Source organism: Pseudochaenichthys georgianus, chromosome 17 (assembly GCF_902827115.2).
Source record: "Pseudochaenichthys georgianus chromosome 17, fPseGeo1.2, whole genome shotgun sequence".
Taxonomy (NCBI): domain Eukaryota; kingdom Metazoa; phylum Chordata; class Actinopteri; order Perciformes; family Channichthyidae; genus Pseudochaenichthys; species Pseudochaenichthys georgianus.
In genome coordinates, this window is record NC_047519.1 from 11,940,715 (window position 1) to 11,967,384 (window position 26,670).

At 40.8% G+C, this 26,670-nt stretch overlaps 1 protein-coding gene across 1 annotated transcript in view; it reads left to right on the plus strand.

Annotated features, from left to right (window-relative positions):
* The first annotated feature begins 4,938 nt into the window (after positions 1-4,938).
* LOC117461813 (vertebrate ancient opsin-like) overlaps positions 4,939-26,670 on the plus strand; it is a 106,756-nt gene continuing 85,024 nt past the window's right edge. Inside the window, exon 1 of the mRNA XM_034103777.2 lies at positions 4,939-5,861. Coding sequence (XP_033959668.1) covers positions 5,489-5,861 — 373 coding nt within the window. The 5' untranslated portion in view covers positions 4,939-5,488. The remainder of the gene's footprint in view (positions 5,862-26,670) is intronic.

Here is a 26,670-nt window from a genome sequence, read left to right on the forward strand (position 1 = left end):
GACTGTGTGTAGGCACAACTGAGACAGAGGAAAAATCGCGCTGCTTGTTACCCGTAAGGATAGAAGCGGCCGATTTAAATGTCAAGCCCTGCTGTCTTATAACCGACTGGTTAAATACCGCAGGCTTATACAGCGAGCCTAGCTGTTTGCTAACCGTTCGATTAGAAACAGTTTTTTCTAGTTTGAGACTGCTCCGACATTTCCACCATGGAGTTTGTCAGCAACGCTATGTTATTTGCCGCCGCTGTTACGACCCGCCTCCCTACTCAATAGTAGTGGCTCGTGAGGCAGTCCGCAACATAAAACAAAAGTACACAACACGTAGGCACTAAACTGTGATCGTACATTTATTGCCACAATCTTAAAACATACACTGGAGGACGGGTAAAACAAACAAAAAGACGGAGGGGACTTGGGCCAACCACACCACGGGCCGTAGGATCCAGAGCCTTCCTCCGCTACCCAAAATCACACAGAACCTAACGGGAGAAATAAAGCCACGAAAACCTAATACTAACACGTCCTCCAGGAAACACAACAAAAAGGCAAAAGAGCTCTGACACAGCAGAGACATCCGGAGTAGTGATCGGCCTCTTCCTTCTCCTTCAGTCTCCTCTTTTATGCTCGGCTGATTGGCAACTGGGAACACCTGCGCCAAGCTCGGCTGAGTGACAACTGGGAACACCTGGGGAAGGCGGAGCCAGCTGTACCTACACAGCAGAGAGAGCAAAGAGGACAACAAAAAGGGGGGGGGAGTACGTAACACCGCTGACGCCTGGAAAGCACACTGGTGCATCCGGTCCGTCTGTTTGGCGACAAACCTGTCTTTGGTGGCAGCCAGCATGGGTTGCCGTCCGGAAACCGAGCTGGCCTGCCTAGCCCCAAAGAATGCCGTGAGGTTCGGCTCTAGTGGAGGCACGGTCGGGAAGCCCACGTCCGTGAGTCCCTCCACTCTCGTGAGAGGCACGTATGTCCCTATCGGAGACCTCATGGCTCCAGGGTCCGTTGCCGCCCCCTCCTGGTACTTCCTTATGGCCGGGAAGCGTGGCCAGACCGGGTCCCTCCTGACCCTGTGTACCCGGGAGAACACCCCGGACATATCATCCGGCGGCGAGCTCTCCTGAGCTAGGGGAACGGGGAGATTTCTCCAGGCGGCCGCCTTGGATATGATCTCTGGCAGTTCCAGGAGAATCCCGCCAATCGACGGCAATGCCGTGTTGGCGGAGATAGGGATCACGGGATCATACACCGGACCTACACCGGTTTCCCTATCTGTCTCCTCCGTCCGGAGGGGAGAGATAATGGGGGAATCCCCCGTTGATCCCTGTATGGAGGGGACGTAGTCGTCCGACTCGTGCCCTCCACTCTGATCCAGAAAATCAATGGCTTTGTCCCCGGAGTACTCCTCCCGGACGTGCCAATCGTCCTCAGCAGCTGCAGCAGCGAGAGCGTCCGCTCTCTGCTGTCTGAGGGCCAGCGGGAGACGGGCACAATGCGAGCATGCTACCCCGGGAATGAGAGCAGCGTTTGCATGCTCTATTCCCAGGCAGGACTCACACTGTGAGTGCCTGTCAAAGCTCATGATGTAGCCCGACCCGCAGACGAGGCAATCCCTGACACAGCCTTGACTTTCCTGTCCAGTCTCCATGTTAGAAAAACAAAGCTTTTTAGGAGGAATCTTTGTTTTTCAGAGGTAGCTCTCAAAAGAACCATTTTTGCCTGTCAATGCTTCTGCAACGGAGTGCTGAAGAAAAGTAGGAGCGGATTGTAGGGCCTACTTCCTATTTATACGGAAGTGAGCCCGGAGGTGGGGCCCACGTCGTAGGTGGGCGTGGAATAAGTCTGTCAATGCTGCACACGTGCAGTGGGGTTTACCCAATAGCGATAGCCTTAGAGGGCAAAGCCTTATACGAAATAGAATATCCAAAACCAACGAGCAGCACAAGGAACACACACCGTGGAATAACATGGAGGGGAAACAGACAGAAAGCAGACGGGCAGGAAACGGGGGTGAACACTTTACACAATACAACAGGAAACCCAAAGACAAGAAAAACACCAACACAGACAAAACTACAAACGTGACATAACATGAGAATCGTGACATTATGTGCCCAATTAAATTATGTAAACTATACATAACCATATACAACCATACAATATATTGGACTGGAACTCTAAACTGAATGAATGTCACTGTCCTTGTATTCTGATGTAAATGCTCCAGAATTTCTGTGACTGCATCTGTAAGTATACGTTGATCACTTTTGTTATGTAACTAATTATCTGTTACAACTGGAGATTAAAGGTAAGTGACATATAACAATATATATTGTTAGTGTGAGTCTGTTATAAACAACTCATTGGAGTCTGCAGTACTCTACTCTGTTTTGCAGTCTATTATAACTGTACACAAATCCTGCACAATGTACTGTGGTAAACTTACTTTTATGCAACACAGACACTGACCAACCACTATATTTTTGTTGTTTATCTGAAGGACTGATAGACAAAGAGGTGGAAGGCTAAGGATTTCCAATGAGGCACAGGAAACAGCAGTTACAAACTGGGTTTTGGCAAACAATGCATCACACTTAGAGAGATCCGAAGCATAGTAGCTACAGTATGTGCTGAGATGCATGTTGCACAATGTTAGTTTTGAATAAAATGTGATTTTTTTCAACAACTCATTTGTATTCCTTCATTTACTGTATTTCTGTAAACTCAAGCAATCTTTCTCTGCAGAAACCTCTATGTACAGAGCATAGCCCATAACAGATGAAAGTGCTTTAGATGATGCTCAGCAGTGTGTAGTTGGGTGGTCAAACCATCTAGTATTATGAATGAAGTGTGTTACATTTGGTGCAAAAGTTTGCATTTGGCAAGTGGTTATGTAGTTTTTCACTTTGGGTGTGTGGTTTTGTGAATTGTGTTTAGTGTTCTGAGAAACTGAGCAATTTAAAAAATATATGTGTATATGTGTGTATCGAGAAAAACTGTAATAACTATTAACCTCTTAAGCCCTGAGCCTGTTTTTCAGGTTTCAGGCTCGAAAATGCCACTAACACAACAAAGACTATATCTTCACTTCTAAAAGGGGTAAATTAATAATCTTTTCTCTCAAAGCAAGGTTACATCTGTGAGTTGGATGTAGAAGTCTCAGAATCAATATAGATGTTTTTATTTTCAAGTAAATTCAGATGGAACACAGTAAAACATGTAAATTCTAATGTCCGCCTAAAGAAAAACCATTACTTATAGTGAAAACCACCCTTGAATGATGGGATAGTAGACTAAAAGCTTTAGGAATCCAAACTATAACATGATGCAAAACAAGTGAAATTTGACCTTTTTAGAGAGGTTTAGAAAAATAAAGTCCAAGAGGACTCACCTCTGGGTAATTTGGGAACCATCAGTTCCATTTTAACTTTTTCACTGTAAAAATCATTTTATTACTTTGAATTATCACTATAGGTATTGATTCCATCCAAATACAACTGTTGTGAAAAAAATAAAAATAAAACATAGGCCTACTCTGTTATCCTCTTACAGTGAGCCTCTGAATTAGCCCCGAGCGAAAAATGGTAACCTATTACTGCACCGAAAATCACTCCTAGCTCCCTTATTACTTATCCTAGCTACACATCCAACACATTGTTTATGATCGTAAAGACACAGAACCTAACGGTGCCCACCTCAACACTGAAAGATACAAACTCGCGATGTTATCAACAAAAACGTACATCAAAACAAGTGGCGCTAGCGCTAATGCGCTAGGCTAACATGGCTCACCTTCCTCTTTGTCTGGTCTAAACTGGTCTTCAATGGCATTAAAACGATGATGTAGTTAATCCATAGGTTAATATCCAATGTGGCTGTGTCCCCTTTGAAATGTTCTGATAATCTATAAGCAATAAAACTGCAATTCCGTTATCTGCTGTCCGCTCTGTGCTCCATGCGCTCTGGGTCCTGCAATTCCTGCTTCCTTACGTAGTAAACAATAAGTGAAGTCTGCTGCGTAATGTACTTAAACTGGCTGGCATTCTTTATACTTTACGCAGGACCATATCTCTGGAACTCAGTGGTCGATTTGGGTGATTTACACCTTTTTCTTAACCATTACATCCAATAGAATCGATGAGCAGTTCCCAAATCCACGTAAACATTATCATTGCGGACGTAATAGAAAAGCAAACGAAACATATCTGAAAGTACAAGCCTGGACGACAAAACTTTATACCCAGTATATTACCATAAATATGATGATGGATTATCAGTAAACATTTCTACGTGACACAAAGACATTGGATTAACCTTGAGTGCCGTTTTTATTCCGTTGAACACAACTTTTGATCACAAATCAAAAAAGGTAAGACGTAATTATTGTAATATTTTTGAAACCGGATGTTGTTTACTTTCTCTTTTCTGGCTGATAGCTCCAGGAATTCGAGGTCGTACAGTGATGACATTACATGTGTGGAATCTGTGGAGTCTCAGCTTTAAATCGTATACATCTTGTTTGTGCAGTTAAGATAGTAATAAGGGCATTTCTACCATGAGTTCTGTGTAAAAAAGCGTTAGCATTAGTTAGCATTTTTTCGCTCAATGCTAATTGGGCTTAAGAGGTTAATTGTGCTAGTTTGTTGTCTGCTCTTGTGCAGCCGTAGTGAATAATACTAAAGAAGACTATTGTCTCTGTGTTAGCTGATTATTTTTTGTAGAATTCTGTTGAGTATTAAACAATTGCGTGAGTGTGAGGGTATTAAAATGTATTGGTCAGAGATGTGAAACTATATATACATTTTTGTTTTACATTTTTTTTTATAAATAATTATGGGAAGTGCCCTTTTTCTCACTTGAGCTCCCGCCCCCCATAATGTCTGTGCACGTCCCTGATGCAGACGGACTGTAGTAAGCGGTTTGTCGGTGCAGCAGGCGTTCAGTGCCATGGACAGCGCCGCGCATCATTTCGCGCTCATTGGACCGGCACCGGGAGAGAGAGAGAACAGCTCCTGGAAGTTTTAAGTTGGACTTTCTCTCTCTCCCTCGAGAGACAGAGCTGAAACACAGATCTGTCTGAGAGCCTTATGATGATCGTCTGGTTGGTCTGCTGATCTCTTCCCCACTCCGCCCCCCTTTAGCTGCTGGAGAGCGGCCAACAGTGATTTAAGTCGGACAGAGAGAGAAGACAGGAGCGTCTTTGCACACAGTGGGTAACCAAAAGCTGTTTTTCCGAACAATCCCCTGATCTGCACAAAGTTTAATACCTCCAGCGAACTCATTTTTTCTCAATTCTCCCATATTTCTGTTTGGATTTTATTTATTTATTTGCCATGTCTTAAAGCAACAAGTGTTGCTCGCGACAGCTTGTCAAGACAATTATTTTTCCCAAACACAGACAAATTAAAAATAAATGCCAACGACACATTAGCTTTCGTTCGGTGCAGTGTGGCCACCCAGTGTGCCGCCGCCGGGACACCGGACCGCGATGATCGTGTCCAACGTGAGCCTGAGCGGCTGCGCGGGGGCAAACAGCGCGCTGTGTGCCGCGGTCGGGGACGGGCACCAGGGGGGAGGCTCCTACCGGTCCACCCTGAGTCCGACAGGGAATCTGGTGGTGGCTGTGTGCTTGGGCTTCATCGGCACTTTCGGACTGCTCAACAACCTGCTGGTGCTCATTCTCTTCTGCCGCTACAAGATGCTGCGGTCTCCCATCAACCTGCTCCTGATTAACATTTCCATCAGCGACCTGCTGGTTTGCGTGCTGGGGACTCCGTTCAGCTTCGCCGCCAGCACGCAGGGAAGGTGGCTCATTGGGGAAGGAGGGTGTATGTGGTACGGCTTCGCAAACTCCCTGTTTGGTGAGTAGAAATGCGTAACGATGACCGTTTGGGTTGTATTTGTACTGTACGATAGGATACTGATAGTATGCCGTATTTGTAAGACGCTGCAAGAGCACCTCGTTTATTCAAGTAAAATACATTTTTAAAGATACAAAAATGATGCCTTAGTATATCTTTGCTCGTGACTCTTTTTCTTTTTGGTTGTATCAAACTTTCAAGTAACAGCATTAAATCGGTGTAGCCAATATGCATTGAACTGAGACAATGAGTTGCTTTATACGCCAAATTCGAACACATCGAACCCATTGTTTGGTCTATTTATTTGTTTTTCAGTCCTTTCATTCTTGTGAAAATGGTCTCCCTTTTAAACTTCCTTTTCTTAATTGTGGTTGTAATTATCCTGCAGATTTTAAAGGTCTTCTTTGCAGAAGCTGCAGTTTGTCTCATTGGCTGTTGTGTTTGCGGAAAAGCCGTAGAGGTAACCCAGAGAGCGGGGTTTATGTCCGGGTGAGGAGATCTTGTGTAATACTGGACATTATCTCCGTTTGGGGCTGCATGAGTGACTGTTGAATCTCTTCCAGCCCTCTTCCAAAGCTGCACGTTTCAAGGCTTCAGGGCCATTTTGGGAAGCATATGATGTGCTGACCTCTCAGACGCTCAGACACTTGTTCAAATGTCCTTAGGAACTCTGGAAACGTGTCACAGCTATCAGTGCATTTAGGCTGATGTACTGTATAAAGTTATGCACAGAGAGGTATCAAAACCGCTAAATGCTTGTTACTGCCTGAGGCAAGGGAAGATCATTGCTCATTAAGGTCTCTGGGGTGTAGGGAAATGCATTTGTTGCAGAAACAAATCACCATTAGGAAATGTGCAATGAGAAAAGGGGCTCTGGTTTAGTGGTGAAATGTTATCAAGTACATTTACTCAAATATTGTACTCAAGTAGGCTACAATTTTAAGGTACTTTAGTATTTTCATGTTATGCTAATTTATACTTATACTTGAAATACAGGGGGGAAGGTAAACGTACTTGGTTACAAATAAAAGTCCTGCATTCAAAATTGTACTTAAGTAGAAGTGCAAAGGTATTGGCATCAAAATATGCTTTAAGTACGAAAAGGAACTGAAGTAATTTTGCAGATTTGAACACCATCTATTAATAATTGTGTTATAATAATCATTGATGCATCACTTCACTGTTGAACTTGGTAAAGGTGGGATTTATTTGGATTACTTTTGATACAACTGGGTCGCTTAACCTTTAATATACTAATATGTTGATTTATATGTTTAGTAATAATCTAAATGCTCAAAGAGGTTACCTCAATCTGTAAAATAAATGAAGTGGAGTGAAAAATACAACATTTGCCTATATTAAAGTATAACGTTGCATAGTGTGAAAATACATGTATTACATTCCACCTCTGATTATGGCTAACATTTCCAACAGCATTACACTTAAAGTAAATAAATATACAGTATATAAATATAAATCAACTAAAACTATAAAAACCCAGAAAACAAAAACAAAAAGAGACAGTGAAAAAAAGCAACATCAGTAACAACCTAGTGCGGTTTCCATGTGTGAGGACTTATTCTGCTAAATGTACGGCCAGAGTTATAACACTTAACCATTACTCTTCCTTATAATGCTATTGGGGACCAGTCCGTAACACACTCAGTTCTTCAGAGACCGTGTAATAATCTCTCCAATGGCAAGATGGAAATCCGTTTTCTAAACCATAATGAGATATCAGGGGGATCTTCATCCTTCCATTTCTGCAGTATCGTGAGGCATGCAGCATTCAAAGCAATTCCAAAAATGAATAATATGAGTCTGATCCGAGAAAACATGTATATTGCTTTAGAGGGATATCAATGGGAGACAGCATTGTTTAATCTGGCAGAAAGACAATTTTCAGCATAATAAAGAGCACATGGATCATAATACATCAACTCACAATTTACATATGTGAATAATCTTGTTTTGGGTCTCATGGGATCTGTTATAAAAATGCATTAAAGATAATGAATATTTCTGCTTTTACTAGAGTATATAATCTGAGTACTTCTTCCACCACTGGGTCTACTTTTGCTCAAGAGTGCTGATAGCGATGCAAATTGGGTGCAGTGATAACACTGAGAATAAAACACTTGCTTTCTCTCCTGGAACAAGACACAGGGTGGGGAAAAAGCTATTTCTAGAGGACATGGGGTGCTATGTAAAAGTTGCAAAAAGGGAGTTTAGTATCGAAGAAACATAAAAACTAAAATTATATTGATTTCCCTTGAGCCCAGAATCCATCGAAGCTTCAGATGCATGATTAGGAATGACATTTGTTTGATGCTACAAATCATTTGCAGGATGCTTTAAACATAAAAGTGCTCTCCTATCAGCGGATGTCATTGGCCTGTTGCTTGATTTGAGGTTATTTAATGAACAGCGCTTTCTTGTCATCAGTCCCTCTAATTGCTTTAAAAGCTTTTTCCAAGGCATCCAAAACAAGCTTTGAAGACCAGGCAGACTGTCAGATTTTTGAAAAACACTCATTTATCCTCTCTGTAACATTCACACAATGTCAGGACATGTGCACTCATGTGTATTATAAAATATCAAAGTGCATATTTCAAAGAATGTTTGGTAGACCAACATTTTGAGACGCACCACTTGTCAGTAATTGCAGAATCGTTAAAGAAAAGAAAAACACATGAGTAGAGAGTTGGTATACACAGGACAAGTTTTGGTTGGCCTTGTTCATTAGCATGCTTGAGTTTAAGTAATTAGGAGTGGCATGTTTTAATAATCTGTCATGTTTTTCCCTTTGTTTCAAGCAATACAAACCATGTTAAGTGAATGGTATTCATAGTACTGTAAGCTTCTTTCTAAGATGAATTCCGAAATGGCATTGGGAGACAAACATGTTTACTTTGTGAATGGCTGCTAACAGGATGATGAAATATTAAGAGCTTTTTGAAAGGTGTAGACCTCCGCTGCCCTTTACAACCGTCAATGCAGGATGCCTTACTTAAAGTAAAGCAGCGCTATGCACACTTCTAAACCACCAAACATGTTGATAAATGTGAAGCAGGAGATGGAGGCTGAATTTGGAGAAATGTGTTGCTTCTGTAACCCTGTGACACATAGGACTGTTTCTGAGCATGGATTGTGAGACAGAACTGTCCACCACCCCCCACTTATGGGCAGAACACCCGGACTGAGAGAGACACAATTATTGTAGTTTTATGTCTCTTTGAGATAATACTGAGTTAGTGGTAGTTTTTATTTAGAGATGATTGTAAAGTGATTGTTCTGAATAACTTTTGTGTCTTTGGATGGTTATTTGGTGTCTATTTGTGCATGTTCTGCAACTTTTCTCCTAGTTTTTCGCTCTTTGTATGTTTTTCATATCCTTGTGGTACTATTGTGACTTTTAATGGTAGTTTAGCCTATTTGTGGTAGTACTCATAATTTTGAAGTTTTTTCTGATAGTTTTGTGTTCCTTTTTGGTAGTTTTGTGTCTCTGTGCAACCTGATCTCACCAGAATGCGTGACTCCACCACGACTCCTTAACACCGCATTGCGTGGTGGAGTCACGAACTTTGTTACATTTACGTGTCTGCACCACACAAACAACCCCAATGTAAAGTGAATGAGGCTCCTTTGTCGTGGTGCACACACGCATTTCCTATTACTTTATAGCTTGTAGTAACTCACGGGAGGCTTCTTTTATTTTATTTGTATTCATAATACTTTTTATTTTTCGTCAGAATGTATTATGGTGCATTAGTTACGAATTTTTTTTTCTCAAGAAACAGTGCATTGTGTGTAATACAACTGTGATTTTTATTACATTAGTTTGTAATACAACATTATATTCCGATTTGATCATGTCCCCTTTATTGTATTACGGAGAGCAATGTGAGCATCCATTCCCATTGGATAACGCAGGATTTTACACCCGGAAGTAAGTATTCTCTTTACTGTCGATTGATTTTACAGTGATATCTGCACTACTCATCGACTCAAAAACACCAGATTATCCTTCTTGATTACACAACATTGGTTGGTTTAAATTGTGTACAATGCTTTTGTAATTTTCCCCTTCGATTCGGAGAAACAAATATTTCTTCAGTTTAGGATGGCCGAAGACACTACACTACCCAGAATCGTCAGCTATCGTTTGAGACTACACCATGTGCTTTGCTTGACAAACCCTTGTCCTCAAGCTCTGTGATTGGATGTTGGATGTTGAAGTTTACGCAGAGTGACAAACAGCATTTTGAAATGGAATGAAACCCATCGACAGCACACTATTCAAAACAGGAATCAAACGTCTCCTACCCCCCCCACCCCCTTAGGTCACAGGCTCCTCCAACAGTGCAACACAATAAAACAGATAAACAGAAAAAATAGTGCAAGTCAATACAAAAAGAAAAATTGTAAAATTGGAAAAAGTGAAATAGTGCAATAAGAGTCTATACAAGTGATTGGAATATATGATATATTAGACAAATCATTTCTAAGTAGCAGCCAGATGAATGTTATGGATGTTATTTCAAAGTTCAGGTGTTTAATAATCTTATGGCCTGTGGGATGAAACTGTCCCTGAGTCTGGTGGTTTTAGTCCAGATGTAAGATAAGATAAGATAAGATGGTACTTTATTGATCCCAATTTGGGACATTGTTTTTGTTGCAGCAGCATAAAAGACAAGGCATTTTACAATAAAACAAAACCACAAATAAACAAGAATAGAAAGAAAAGAAAATAGAAAATATATGTGTTGAAATAGAAAACATACATGTAGATATTATATATGCAAATATACATATTCAAAAATATATGACAATGGAATATGGAATATCAAATATTGAGCAGATTATGTGTAAAATGTACAGCGAGGTTGTATTAGAGAAACTATGGAGCAGAGAGTTCTCTTCCAGCCAGAGGTGATTTACAGAGTTATTGCAGTGGGCAGGAATGTGTTCCTGTATCGGTCCTTGTGACAGCGGAGCTGCAGCAGTCTGTTGGAGAAGGAGCTCCGTTGACTGTCCAGCTGCAGGTGGAGAGGATGGGTGGGGTTATCCATCATGGACAACATCCTGTTCAGTGTTCTCCTCTCCACCACAGCTTCAAAGGGGTCCAGCTTGATGCCGATGACATACCCAGCTTTCCTGATCAGTTTATTGATCCTGCTGGTGTCACCGGCTCTTATGTTGCCCATCCAGCATACCGCAGCAAAGAAGAGTGCACTGGCCACAACAGACTAGAAGATCTCCAGCATCTTGCTGCACACATGGAAGGATCTCAGCTTCCTCAGAAAATAGAGTCTGTTCATCCCCTTCTTGTACACAGCGTCAGTGTTGATCCTCCAGTTCAGCCCATAAGTGCACTCCCAGGTACTATAGTCCTCCACAACAGCCACATCCTCTCCTAGAATGCGGCTGTTGTGCCAGATGGCAGCAGACAGAACAATTTGTTGCTGGGGTGATGGGGGTCTTTTATAATCCTGAGGGCTTTCTTTAAGGTTAACCTGGTATTTTTACTCCACTACATTTATTTTAGTTACTTTACAGATTCTGATTAATGATGTGAAATATAAACAACCCTTAAAGCAGACTTTAGTTACACCTGAGTAAAATTCAGGGAAGGTGATTGTCAAGTGCCAACAATCAGGAGAGATATTTGATTGGAGGACTGGCTTATCTAAAGCCAGTTGAGTACCACTTGAAATGTTTTGGCTCTATGAAACCTGATGTACTTATTAGGGATGGGAATTTGAAAGCAAATGTATATTCGAATATTCGACCCCCCAAAAAACGGTTAACCGAAATGTACATATCCTATAAAGAAAAATGTGGGCAAAAAAAAATAATTCAAAATGTTGTTCTGAATTTTTTTTATTTGTTTTATTCAATTTTTTTTCAAATTGTTTTGCAAATACATACATGTTCAAATAACTGTAGAAACCAAGTTGAATTTTTCAAATGTATTGAACTGGTGATCACAGTTTGAGAGCTATAGGCCTACAGCTTTCATGTGCGGAGGTGATTCACAATCAGCCCAGCTGTAGAGAAGACCCTCTCAGCTGGAACGGAGGTTGCGGGTATAGCAAGGTATAGCATAAATGTAACTCTTCTTAGAGTGTAAATAATTACCGGACTATGACTGGTAAAATATGTTGAATACCGGCAAAACTAAATCTCTCCAGTCAAAATGTCTAGTACTTTGCCGCCACACACGGTTGTCAAGCAGCGCTTACGGCCCCTCTACACTACAGGCATCAAAAAATCTTGAAGCTGGGCATGTCTGTGGCTTGGCGATTTCTCGCGCCCAAGGCGACCAACAACCAATCATGAATCGACTGCCCGCTCCCGGCATACAAAGCAATAGCAATGTTAAAACGAAGTAAACTGGATATAAAATTCCCAAACAGGAGAAAACCTACCAGTTTCATCCACTGTCTCTGCCACCTCCCTCCATGCCTCGCTCCTCCGGTTTGTATCCCGGTAGATGAACAGAGACTGATCATACCGCACCAGGTGATTCACTACCGCTCAATTTTTTTGAATATGAGGAAATTACCTGCGTAGTCTCTCCCAGCATACACGCTTGTTCTGGCAGATTTGCATACGCAGGATTTGATTGGCTGATGCCAAGCATCAAGCCTCAAAAGTTGAACATTGTTCAACTTTTGATGCCGATAGATGCTCGTGATGCTTGCAAAGCCATGCCATGCTCCCCACAATGCAGTTTGGCGAAGTTTAAAAATCTTTTACGTCACCCCATTCAAATGAATGGGCGAAGCGTTGAAAGCATTTTTCGATGCCTGTAGTGTAGACGGGCCGTTATTGTTGTTTAGGCTGGCCATGTGTCGCGAGTGTTGACAGGGGGCGGGGGAGCACGCTCATGAACTGTTAGCGCCGGAACCTTGCAACGGCTGTGGAGCGCATTTGCGCCACATTTGGGCATAAGATGAGGTTTGAGTCTGCGTGATCTGCGTGTAGGGAGGGGCAGCAGCCATATCATTGGCTAGAACTAACTAGATCTGATGGATTTGGACATACACACGAGTGAAGTATAACCGGACGCGAGAGAGAGAGATCAGCACCTGCAGCTCTGCCCCGTTGTGAGGGACCGGTGAGCGGAGCAAAACACACCTTTAGACGTCACCTAACACATTTAGCTATGGCACTGTCGTATATATATATACATTGAATTATTCAATTTGATAATCAACTTAGGCATCACTCCCAAAAAAAAAAATGTATACAAATATTCATAACTCATATTCGAACACATGAATAATTATTCGAATACCTGAATAATTTCGAATATTCGATTAATCGTTCCCATCCCTAGTACTTATATGATTCTGTTTTCTTCAAGGTTGTATTTTGTTGGTCGAACGCACTTATTGTAAGTTGCTTTGGATAAAAGCGTCAGCTAAATGCAATGTAATGTAATGTAATGATTGTTGGTGCTTGAGAAGACTAAATATGTATCTGCAGATCCCTATAAAGTATATACATTACTCGTTATTCTCTACAAATAGTTAATTAAAAACTGTATATAATTGCTATTTTGGACATCCCTTTTCAAGATTTCAATATTACTCTAAACGTGTAATAACGTGCTATAACCAGTAGGTGGTTTGGGTTAAAAAGCTGTCAAGTTTACAGTGTTAACAAAATAAAATATACTGCTGTTTCTGGTTTAGTTTACGACGGATATATTTAGTTATTGTTTTGATATTTGTAACACAAAAGCGATGGAAAAAACCCACAGCAACACAGAAAAGATGGTCTTAACATAAACCAGCGGTCTAGTAGTTAATAAAAAACAATAATATCAAAACAAATTATTACTACTAACTTTATTGTGAAATTAAAACAGAACGGTAAAAAAATAGTTTCCGGTCTATTCTGATTCCGATCTCTAGATAAATACAAATCAAGAACTACGACAGATGTGTAATATTTAATGCAGCCAAACCATTTATTACAATGCATTCATGTGATGACTTTCAAAGAGTAAAGCAAGCACTGCTGAATAAAGTATGATTTATCTTTTACGAAACGTATTTTCATATGGAATGCAGTTGGAGGTCAACCAATCACAGAGCTTGAGGCAACGCGGAACAATAGCTGAGGATTCTGGGTAGTGTAGTGTCTTCGGCCATCCTAAACTGAAGAAATATTTGTTTCTCCGAATCGAAGGGGAAAATTACAAAAGCATTGTACACAATTTAAACCAACCAATGTTGTGTAATCAACAAGGATAAACTGGTGTTTTTGAGTTGATGAGTAGTGCAGATATCACTGTAAAATCAATCGACAGTAAAGAGAATACTTACTTCTGGGTGTAAAATCCTGCGTTATCCAATGGGAATGGATGCTCACATTGCTCTCCGTAATACAATAAGGGGACATGATCAAATCGGAATATAATGTTCTTTTAAAAAACGTTAACTAAAGGGAACAATCTATTTGACACAGCTGAAGCTCTGGCCTTCCTTAAAAACAAACTAATGTAATAAAAATCACAGTTGTATTACACACAATGCACTATTTTTTGAGAACAAAAATTCGTAACTAATGCACCATAATACATTCTGACGAAAAATAAAAATTATTATGAATACAAATAAAATAAAAGAAGCCTCCCGTGAGTTATTACAAGCTATAAAGTAGATTTTAAAAACGTTTTATAGAATAAAAGCTCACTGCAGGATGTGGTAGACATGCGTGTGTGCACCACGACAAAAGAGCCTCATTCACTTTACATTGGGGTTGTTTGCGTGGTGCAGACACGTAAATGTAACAAAGTTTGTGACTCCACCACGCAATGCGGTGTTAAGGAGTCGTGGTGGAGTCACGCATTCTGGTGAGATCAGGTTGCTCTGTGTGTATGTTCAGCACCTCCTTTGGGTAACACTTTACAATAAAGTACACAAAATGTGCTTAGTTAGTTAGTTAGTGCTTATCTTTCTTTCTTACAGTGCAGACGCTTTTCTGCTTGCTCTTGCCTCTGCTTACTTTTTATGCTGATTTTCGTATTCTTATTCTCTGAAAACTTCGAGCAGCAGCTCCTGGACATTAACTTATCACTGGGACAGTTCATCTTCGTAAATAGACGGAGGATCTCAGCCATATTTCAACATTTTTACGACGACATCAGTCTTACAGTAGCGTGGCCTAGCAACAGCTAAAGCCTGGTAGGCTACTGCATGCTATTTAGCTTAAGCTAGTTGGTAGCAAAATGCCTCCGTTCTCTACAGATGACTTCCACAAACTTCTACAGAAGAAGGATGTGTTGGAAATGAAAATGCAACGGTTGGAAGTTAACGTGGAAGTGAATGGACTATGTCGTGGGAATGACACCACTTTACCAGTGTTGCAAAATAATGAAAAAGGGTATGCTAACTCACAGCTAGTTAGCAGCTACAAGGATTCCAAGGAACAGGAGGGCTGTGTACCGGGTAATAAATCTACAAGTGGTAGTCCTCCCTGGAACTCTCTGGGTGCAAAGCCTAAGAGTAAATCATTTTCATGGGATTTGGGAGGACGGATAACAGGCAGAGCCCAGTGCTCAGAAATCTGTGATGCGACCGGCTGGCCTGCATTGTTATCACCCAGGAAGAGCGCCTCTTCAACCCCTATTCATACTAGGAAACAGCTGTGGACAGCTGCTAAAGGGAGAACTACAAAAAATCCTCCTAAACCACCAAGTGTGCCAATCCAGAACAGATACGCTCCGCTGACCGAGAGCCGGAGATCTCTTTCTGATGACCTGGATAACCCGTTCTCTTCACATAGCAGGGTAAGGACCAATAGCTACTCCAAAAGTAAAAGGCTAGAGGGAAAGCTAACGACTGGGCCTGAAACTCTGATTGTGGGTGACTCTGCTGTAAGAGATGTAAAAGGTCTGTGTAATAAGAACAACACCAAAGTACTCTGTTTTCCCAAGGATGTGGTCTCTGACTTGGCTGAGAAGATCCTGCATATTGGGGCTGAACATCTGACCGTGAAGAATGTGGTTCTGCACATTGGAACAAATTATGTTATGAAACAAGAGTCAGAAGTGCTGAAAGAAGACTTTAAATGTTTGTTGGAAACTGTCAGCTCTCTAAATGCAGATGTGTTCATCAGTGGCCCTCTACCGCCAGTCAGAAGAGGAGTGAAGAGATTCAGCAGATTGTTTGCACTGAACACCTGGCTTTCAACTGTCTGTACTGACCATTCTGTTCATTTTATTGACAATTTTAACTTTTTCTGGGACCGCAGACATCTTTTCAAGGCCAATGGAGTTTGCCTGAACAAGTCAGGAGTGAAATTGTTTATCTCTAACATATTCAACTGCCTGCGTCATCAATCTGTTCCCTCTGTCAAGGACAAGCGGCAAGAGGAATCAAAACAGGAGAAAGACACAACACATCGCTCAGAAAACCCTGAGGAATTATCACTGCACCCGCCTGAGGAATGTTCTGATTATGGGAGACCTATGAGACACATGGAGGAGTCTCCACCGCCAGTCACCCCTGTCAACGCATTTGAGGATACTCTGTTCCTGGAGTTCAAAGACCAAACTAAGACGATACGCAGGGCTGGCACCATGTCCTTTACCCCCGCTCCTCAACAACGCCCACCAAAATCACCGCGGAGACGCGCACCATCTCCTCCGTCTTCATCACCGCGCCTACGTCAACCACCTCCCCACCCTGGCAGCATGTCCTCTACCCCCGCACCATCTCCCCCGTCTCCATCACCGTGCCTACGTCAACCACCTCCCCTCCCTTCAAGAAAGCATCTGCAGTCTCCGAAGCCTGATAAGGATGTGTGTGTACAAAACACAACAAACTCTCACTGATATGTGTGGGGTCCAGGCTCAAGGGCGTATGGCACTCTCAACTCTTTCCAGGACATGCCAGGGCCCTGCCTGCCAGTAGCTTTGCCGATATCTGTGTTGATAGGTCATAGATTAAGAGCGGTCAATCATCTTAGAAACAGGAAGCGCACAAACGTTTCTGTGAGTTTATCTAATTTAGCAGTGATTCCATGTCAGACACAGCTTGTTACAAAAAACATGACTGATAGTGTGTTTAACAAACTTAAACTAGCTTTATTTAAATGTCAGGTCTCTGGCAGGAAAAACATTTTTAATCAATGATTTTATCACTGAGCACAATCTTGATTTTATGTTTTTAACAGAAACTTGGATTGAACAAAATAACAGTGCAGCTGTTCTTATCGAATCAACCCCTCCCAACTTTAGTTTTATGTGTCAGGAAAGAATGCATAAAGGCCCTGTCACACTGTCCCGAAATTGACACCCGATGGACACACGAATATGGAATTGTGAATTTCGCACGAAGATGGCCCCGAACCACACACGAAGGTAACATTTACATTACATTTAAGACATACAACTGCAATGAAAGTACCAAAAACAATTATGTTACAGTACTATGATACTGTACTGATATCTTCAGACTTTGTTCTTTACTTTATCCGTCTTTATATGTAGAAAATATTACGTTTTCTCCGTAATGTTGTTTCCATAACAACAACAATTTCCTGTCAACTGTCCTTCAAAATAATATATTATATCCTTTTTAGTTTCACAGAACACAAATTGGGTTATTTACATAATATATTTACATGATTTTGTTGTGCAATAAAACAACCAGATGGACACATGATAAAGGAAATGTTCAAATTCGGCTGTGATCGTAGCAACATCGGGCCGTTCGTGAGGGCATCTTAAGCCTTCGTATGACCGCCGGCGGAGTTTCTCAGGCTCCGGCAGCAACTTCGTGAGCGGAGGCAAAATCTTTGGCATGCCAAAAAATTGCCGAAGGACCTTGCGAAGGTTCATTTTCGTGTTGAATTCGTGTGTCAATTTTGCCCTTCGTAAGGCCATCGTGAGGGCATCTTGTTATCCTTGGTGCCATCGGGCATTCGCCCCGATCAGAGTGAATGTGAATGCACCGATGATAACACGAAGATGACACGATTTGACAAGATGCCCTCACGAGTGCCTTACGAAGTTGCCTCTCACGAAGTTGCTGCCGGAGCCTGAGAAACTCCACCGGCGGTCATACGATGGCTTAGATGCCCTCACGAATGGCCCGATGTTGCTACGATCACAGCCGAATTTGAACATTTCCTTTATCGTGTGTCCATCGGGTGTCAATTTCGGGACAGTGTGACAGGGCCTTAAGAAAGGGGGTGGAGTTGCTATTCTGTTCAATGATTCCCTTCAATGCAGGAAGACATCGTATGAAAACTTTGATTCTTTTGAATATGTGGCCCTTCAGCTGAAGGCTCCTCTCAAGCTCTGTTCCTAAATATCTATAGACCACCCAAATACTGTGCAAGCTTTTTTGATGACTTTACTGAACTGCTGTCTATAGTGTGTATTGACTTTGACCGTCTAGTCATTGTTGGTGATTTGAACATCCATGTTGACAACCCCCAGGACAGAGGGGCTAAAGAACTGTTTTGTGTTCTTGATAGCTATGGACTGACTCAGCATGTGACGGAGCCCACGCACAATAAGGGGCACACTCTGGACTTAATTATATCAAAGGGTCTGAATATCTCTAAGGTTGTGTTGACTGATGTTGCGCTCTCTGACCATTCCTGTGTTTTCTTTGAGAGCTCTATTTCTGTTCACACAAATGTTCAAAAAGAGGTAACCACAAAGCGATATTTAACTGAAAATACTAGAGAAATGTTTACTCAGAATTTTTCTTCCACACTTGCCCCTGCTAACACCTCAGTGAATGAGCTAGTTTTAATTCAAAAATTAAAAATGTTATAGATGCCATTGCTCCAATTAAGGTAAAGGAAGTGACTGGGAAGAAAATATCTCCATGGAGAAAGGCCATGACCGTTAAAACAGAAAAAAGAGAATGTCGAAAAGCTAAACGCAGGTGGCGAAAAACAAATCTCCAGGTGGCTTAGATGCCCTTCACTTCGACATTTATAAAGAGAGACTTGGCCTTTATAATTTGGAATTGAAAAACGCACGACAATCGTTCTTCTCTGACATCATTACCAAAAACAAAAACAACGCACGTGCCTTGTTTTCTACCGTCGACAGACTAACTAACCCCCGAGTGTCAGTAGCCTCTGAATTTCTATCCACCAGGGCGTGCAATTATTTTGCCTCCTTTTTCACTGACAAAATTCAGAAAATCAGACAAGCAGTCAGTGCCTCTGCATCAGGAACAGCAAATGTGTTGTCTCTGTGTCCACTTAACATCAATTCAGACATCATGACACAATTCCATCAGATTAATGATAAAAACCTAGAGGACATTATACAACTTCTGAAATCCTCCTCCTGCTGCCTTGATATTATTCCAACAGGATTTTTCAAAGATGTTTTGCCTTGCATGGCCTCAGAACTACTTCATATAGTAAACAAATCTCTTCACTCAGGTATTTTACATTTTAAACCGCTCTTAAAAAAGAATAATCTAGATGCTTCAGTAATGAACAATTACAGGCCCATATCAAACCTCCCATTTCTAGGTAAAATCCTTGAAAAAGTTGTTTTTCAACAGTTGAGTAATTTCTTGCATTTAAATAACTGTTTTGATGTGTTCCAGTCAGGCTTTCGTCCAAACCACAGCACTGAGACTGCTCTTGTAAAGGTCTTTAATGACATCCACGTAAACACAGACAGTGGCAGAACTTCAGTGTTAGTATTATTAGATCTCAGTGCTGCGTTTGACACTGTTGACCACATCATATTACTAGACCGACTGGAAAACTGGGTGGGACTTTCGGAAACAGTTCTAAATTGGTTTGAATCCTACTTAAAGGATAGAAACAACTTTGTTTCTATAGGTAAATACAAATCTGAGTTGACAAATATGACATGTGGGGTTCCTCAAGGCTCCATCTTGGGGCCTCTTCTCTTTAACATCTACATGCTACCACTGGCTCAGATAATGAAGAACAACAAAATAAGTTACCATAGCTATGCAGATGACACACACATTTACGTAACAATTTCACCAGGAGACTATGCTCCAATTCAAACACTGAGTAAGTGCATTGACCAAATCAATGACTGGATGTGTCAGAACTTTCTCCAATTAAACAAAGATACAACTGAGGTAATGGTTTTTGGAGCCAAGGCAGAACGTATAAAAGTTAGCGCTGAGCTTCAGTCTGCAATGTACAAACCAACAGATAAAGCCAGAAATCTAGGTGTAGTCATGGACTCTGACCTGAGTTTCAACAGTCACATTAAAACAGTTACTAAATCAGCCTACTATCACCTAAACAATATATCTAGGATTAAAAGACTAATGTCACAGCAGGATTTGGAAAAACTTGTCCATGCTTTTATCTTCAGTAGACTGGACTACTGCAATGGTGTCTTCACAGTTCTCACTAAAAAATCTATTAGAAAGCTGCAGCTGATTCAGAACGCCGCTGCTCGAGTCCTCACTAACACTAAGCAAGTGGATCACATCACTCCAGTTCTGAAGTCTTTACACTGGCTTCCTGTGTGTCAAAGAATAGATTTCAAAAATATTGCTGCTGGTTTGTAAAGCACTTAATGGTTTAGGCCCAAAATACATTATGTCTTTATGTCTTTATTAGGATCCCCATTAGCACTAGCATGAGCATTGGCTATTCTTCCTGGGGTCCTCACACACTCAAAACATACATAAACATACAACACAATTAAAACAAAACAGCTCATAATTTCATGCTATTTACAGTGAAATGAAGTGAAACTAAATTGGTCATCCAATTATCGCCATCCTAAGGCCAAACAAAAGTAAATACAAATAAGTGTACATAATAATATATGCATACATAGCCACAGGCACAGTTCAAATTTACTTTGTAATACTAATATAATTTTTTAGCAACCATTTGAAATGTACTACTTGAACATTTTCCTGAATGATGTGAACCGGTAAAGAGTTCCAGCTGATCATGGCCCTGTACATGACTGTTTTCTGTCCCATATTTGATTTAGATTTGGGTAATACAAACCTTCCTTCTATTGTATGTCGTGTTTGATAGTTATGTTGTGCATATTGCGCTATAGACCTTTGTGATAATATATCTGGTGAGTGAGTCACTGTAATATTTCTGACAAAATTCAATAACATATAAGTTGACCTCTGTCTGACAGTTAACCATTTCAGTGTCTCCAGCATTTCAGTGACTCTGGTTCTGTAGGAGCACTGCAGTGCACATCGTGCTGCCTTATTTTGTGCTACTTGTAGTTTGTTTAAATCTTTTTCAGCAGCACTAGACCATATAACCAAACAATAATCAAGCTGCGACAGAACCAAAGCATCCAAAACTTGTCTACTGACATCCATAGGCAAATATTTTACAATTATTTTTACAAGTGACACACCCCTTCCCATTTTACATACAACATTATCAATTTGTTTAGACCAAGATAATTTATGATCCAGGGTTATACCTAGCAATTTTGTCTCCTTGACCTGTTCAATTTCAATATGGTTTAAATGTAGTTGCAATTTTGGTTCACCTTTTAACTGATGATTGGATCCTATTAATAACGATTTTGTTTTTCCGGCATTAAGTACCAACTTATTATTTATGACCCACTCTGATATCAGTAGTAGATCTTTATTCATAACATTTGTCAACTCTCTTGTAGTTGATGCTGCATAATATATTGTTGAGTCATCTGCATACATTACAATTTTAGCTTTTTCTAACACTAATGGTAGGTCATTTGTAAAAATAGAAAATAAAAGTGGTCCCAAACAACTACCCTGAGGTACTCCACAGGTGACTGTTTTCATCTTTGAGAGACTTCCATTAAAAAAAACAGTTTGACTTTGATTTGTCAGGTAACTTTCTAACCACTTCAGCGTTTCCAAATGAAAACCATATTGTTCCAGCTTGTGTAACAACAAAGAATGGTCAATGACATCAAAAGCAGAACTAAAATCGAGTAGTACTGCACCCACTAACTTCCTATTATCTAGTTCGCCCTTCCAGTCATCTGTCATTTGTATTAAAGCGGTGCATGTGGAATGGCCAGGTCTATAAGCATGTTGATACACAGTATTAAGTTTGTTACCTTCAAAGTATTTTTGTATTTGATTGAAAATTATTCTCTCCATTATCTTTGCTAATGCTGGTAATAAACTTATTGGACGGCTATTTGTACCAGAAAATGGTCCAGCTGGATTTTTTGCAAGTGGAATAATTTTTGCTATTTTCCATGCCTGTGGGCAAATACATTTATCAATACTCAAATGTATAATATGACAGATAGGCTCTGCAACAAAATTAGCAACATATCTAAGAGATGTACCAACTAAATTATCCACTCCTGGTGGTTTATCATTACATTTACCTAGTAGACATGCAACATCTGTAATTGTCACTTTTTCTATTTTAAATGTACACTTCTTATTTTTCATAATTAAATCCTTTATTAGAAATGTGGAGTTACTATTTATAGTTTGATTCATATTTCTCCTCAAATGTTTTAGTGTATCAAGAAAAGAATCATTCAGATGATTAGCAATTTGTACTGGTTTTGTCAAAAATGTCCCATCCACCTCAATATATGTTGAGGTGGATTTCGGCTTACGGCCCATCATGCCATTCACTAAGCTCCACAGTTTTTTCTTGTCATCCTTTATCTCTTTAATTTTATTTCCATAATACAACTGTTTTTTCTTTTTATTTAATGCTGTAACATAATTCCTTAACCTTCTATACATTTGCCCATCTGACTCATAACTTGATGAGAGAGCTACATTTTTTGCATCATCTCTTTGTTTCATTAGATCCCTTAATTCCTCCTCTAACCAGGGTGCTCTAAGGTTCCTTACAGTCTGTTTTCTAAGTGGAGCATGTTTATCAATCACCTGCATGAATAACAAATTAAAGACATCAAGAGCATCATCTGGATCGACTTTCTCAAAAACATGTTTCCAACATATCATTTGAACATCCTGGATAAATGACTCTTCACTCAAATATTTCATTGATGTCCTCACAATGACTTTTGGTCCAGCTTTTGGCACCTTTGTCTTTCTCACGATAATTATTAAATTATGATCAGAACTGACCTCCTGCTAAATTATGAACCATCCAGATCTCTCAGGTCTTCAGGGACTGGTCAGCTTTCTGTCCCCAGAGTCAGAACTAAACATGGTAAAGCAGCGTTCAGTTGTTATGCTCCAAATATCTGGAACAAACTCCCAGAAACCTGCAGGTCCGCTGCAACTCTTACTACTTTTAAATCCAGGCTGAAGACTTTTCTTTTTGTCGCTGCTTTTAATTGAACTATTCATATTTTAAACTGCACTGTAACTTTTATCCATGTACTTTTTCTATTAATGTTTCATTGAACTATTCATATTTTAGACTGCACTGTAACTTTTATCCATGTATTTTTCCTTTTAATGTTTATTTTATTAGCTTTTCTTTTTTAATGCTTAATGTCTTTCATTTTTTATAAAGCACTTTTAATTGCCTTGCGTTGAAAAGTGCTATATAAATAAACTTGCCTTGCCTTGCCTTGCCTAGTTACTGAGTAGTGAATAAGGAACGACTAGATAGTTAATGGTTAGTTAATGAAGAGTTCCTCAGTGACTGCGATTGAAGAACTGATGGTTAGTTGCTGGTTAACAGACTTGGGGGTACTGAGTTTCCTGTCTTCTGTTTTTGTAGTGGTGTGACGTGAAACCAGTGGTGTAACTATCGACGGTGCAGCCGGTGCAACGCAAAAAAAAAAAAAGTTTATATATTTTTTTTTAACATTTTTTACATTTTTTTTTTTTTGGGCCCCCAATGGCATTGACCGGTTCACACAGTCTTCAAAGTAACCAAGCAACCTACATTAATTTGTAATTTGTCTGTCCAATGACCTTGCTCCCTTTCATGTCATGTGATACCTTGCGTGTCTCTGACATTTTGCAAGCAAAGTGCATGGAGCCACATGACCTGGGGCCTCATTTATAAAGGGATATACAGTACGCTCAAAAAATGGCGTACGCCAGTTTCTACGCAATGTTTGCGATTTATAAAATACTAACTTGACAGGAAAATGTGCGGTCCTCCACGCAAACTCTAACCCATGTGTACGCACTAAGCACAAACACGGGAGAGACGAGAAACTGCGACACCGTTGGCAGAAGGAAGAATGGAGAGGAATGTGTGGAAATAATACCATAAATAAAACGTTACCTCTCATTTATCATATATGAAGAATTCATTTTCAAACATTGATTAAAGCCAATCTTAAAATGATTAAACAAACGCCTGTTTGCGACTCCTCAGTGCACACAAAAACATAACTTGGAGAAATAAATAAATACGGATATGTTATTTCAAACCACCTCGAATATGTTGTGTTAATGTTATGAAATGTTTTCTCATAAATGATGCGGTAAGCAGGAGGACAGAATTACGTCTACACTGACGCCATTTTGTATTTCTATAGGTTATATAGATACGAGCATGGTTTTATATACTATCATGTTTAATCTAGTGCTGTCAAAATTATCGCGTTAACGGCGGTAATTAATTTTTTGAATTAATTGCGTTAAAATATTTAACGCATTTAACGCATGTGCAGAATGGCCCGCCCCATACGTGCCACCAGTGGCAGCGCCAGGGTATGGCTGGGGTAGGCTACACCCATACCAAGAAATGGCTTAGCCCCACCATGAAAAATGATGTTAAAGTAAGCAAAATAAAGTCTGCCAACTCGCGCGAAGTAAATTGCACAGACAGCAGTTAGTAAGATTGATTTCAGTAGCCACGGTTTTGAAAACTTTTCTCACGGAGTGATCGTCTTCTCAATAGAAGATCTTTGATAACGGCGTGGTGTTGTTGCAGGAAGTCCCGACGGAGAATACTCTTGCTGTAGTACAGGGCAGAGCCATATAATAGTAATAATATGGCTCTGGTACAGGGGTGCACATAACTGGTACGCAGTTTATGTGCGTAATCTGAAATGCGTACCGTCACTTGTGTCACAAAGCGCATTTGCGTACCGACGTACTTGTGAAGCTTTTCCAGAAGGCGGTTAGATCACCGGACGACAGAGTCGGTCTCCGTGTGCACAGACAAGGCTGCTGTTAACGTCGGTCTGTACAATGGAACTGTGCCAAAACTACGCTAACCGGCTGAGGAGGGAGACTCCCCCCTTCACTGGAGAACTGTGCTAAAACAGCTGATCACAACGTTCACACTCTGTGGTCACGAAGTACTCCACTAGCCGCCGCCCCCCCCCCCTCTGTCGACTTTCCTGAAGTACTCCCCCGTTGATAGAAATCAACACGTAATGAATTAAGACCCCACGGTTTGATGATTGATAGGTGTGTGGGTTGTCTTTCATTTTGACATGCAGAAAAATGTTATAATAAACATAGATACTGTATGTTAAATGGATATATCCGCCTGCTTTCATTTATCTTTCCATTCCCACAACAATATACATAAATAAATGGCATATTTTGGACATAGTTCGAATGGTGATTAATCATGATTAATTAATTTTTAAGCTGTGATTAATCTGATTACAAATGTTAATCGTTTGACAGCCCTAGTTTAATCGTATTTTATGCCGTCACTCGTAAAACACAGCAGGTATGGAAACTAAGAACACCATATGTGGTAGATGTACAGCTAATATAACACAACACATTAGTTGTATTTCCTTCATGGTGGATTATGAATATATAGTTGCTGATCGACAGCTGGAACACAAACTACCAAATACAAACAAATAATTCAGATCCAGTCGTCATGACTCCACTCCGGAGGGTTTCCCCGATCACTTCTTACGGCCCCTACACACGGCGGCGTGCGTTGCCGCTTGGCGGTGGGCGTGTCTTGAGCTTGGGGAGTCAACGCGAGCAGCCCGTCCAACAACCAACCACATGAATGTCCCGCCCCGGACATACAAAGCAAAGCATTCATGCTACATCCATGCTGGCTAAATATACTGTCTATGCTTGCTAGCTGTCCATTCAAACGAAGTACACTGGATATGAACTCCCCAAACAGGCGAAAACCTACCAGTTTCACCCACTGTCTCTGCCACCTCCCCCCATGCCTGGCTCCTCCGGTTTGTATCCCTGTATGTAAAGAGGGACTGGTCATAGAGTACCGGGTGATTCCCTACCGCCACGATCATTTTCTCCTCCATTTGTTGACATATGGGAAATAACTGCGGTCTGGCTCTCCCAAGACACACCCGGTTTGATTGGCTAGTGCTTGTACTGTCAGATTTACATACGAGGGATTTGATTGGCTGACGCCTCCGTCGAGGCGGCAAAAGTAGAACATTGCTCTACTTTTGCAGCGAGCACCTCGAGAGAAGCTACGCTTTGCTCCCACAATGCAGTTCGGCGAATCGTGACGTCACCCCATTCAAAGTGAATGGGCAGAAGCGTTGAAGCGGCAACGCACGCCGCCGTGTGTAGGGGCCGTTACAGTTTCTCATCAAGGGGGTGTTTCCTGTCCCCGATGCAAACACACTGCCTGAGGAAGGCTATGTGTATTATTTTTGTCATCCACTTATTTATTTAATTTGGTGACGATCCGACCTCCATGCTGCTACTCTGGTTCAAACTGCATCCACCAAACAATATGATTTATCTCGACCTCCCCAAAATAACCAAAATCTGACACGGTGTGAGATGTCTATTTTAGCTGTTCTGTCGTCATTTCCTGCGATCTTGTTGATAAAGTCAGTCAGAATGAATGAATGAATGGCCGTTTCTTTGACTATTTATAGGCAAATATGGGCGTTACGTGAACCACATTTCGAGTCGATTGTAAT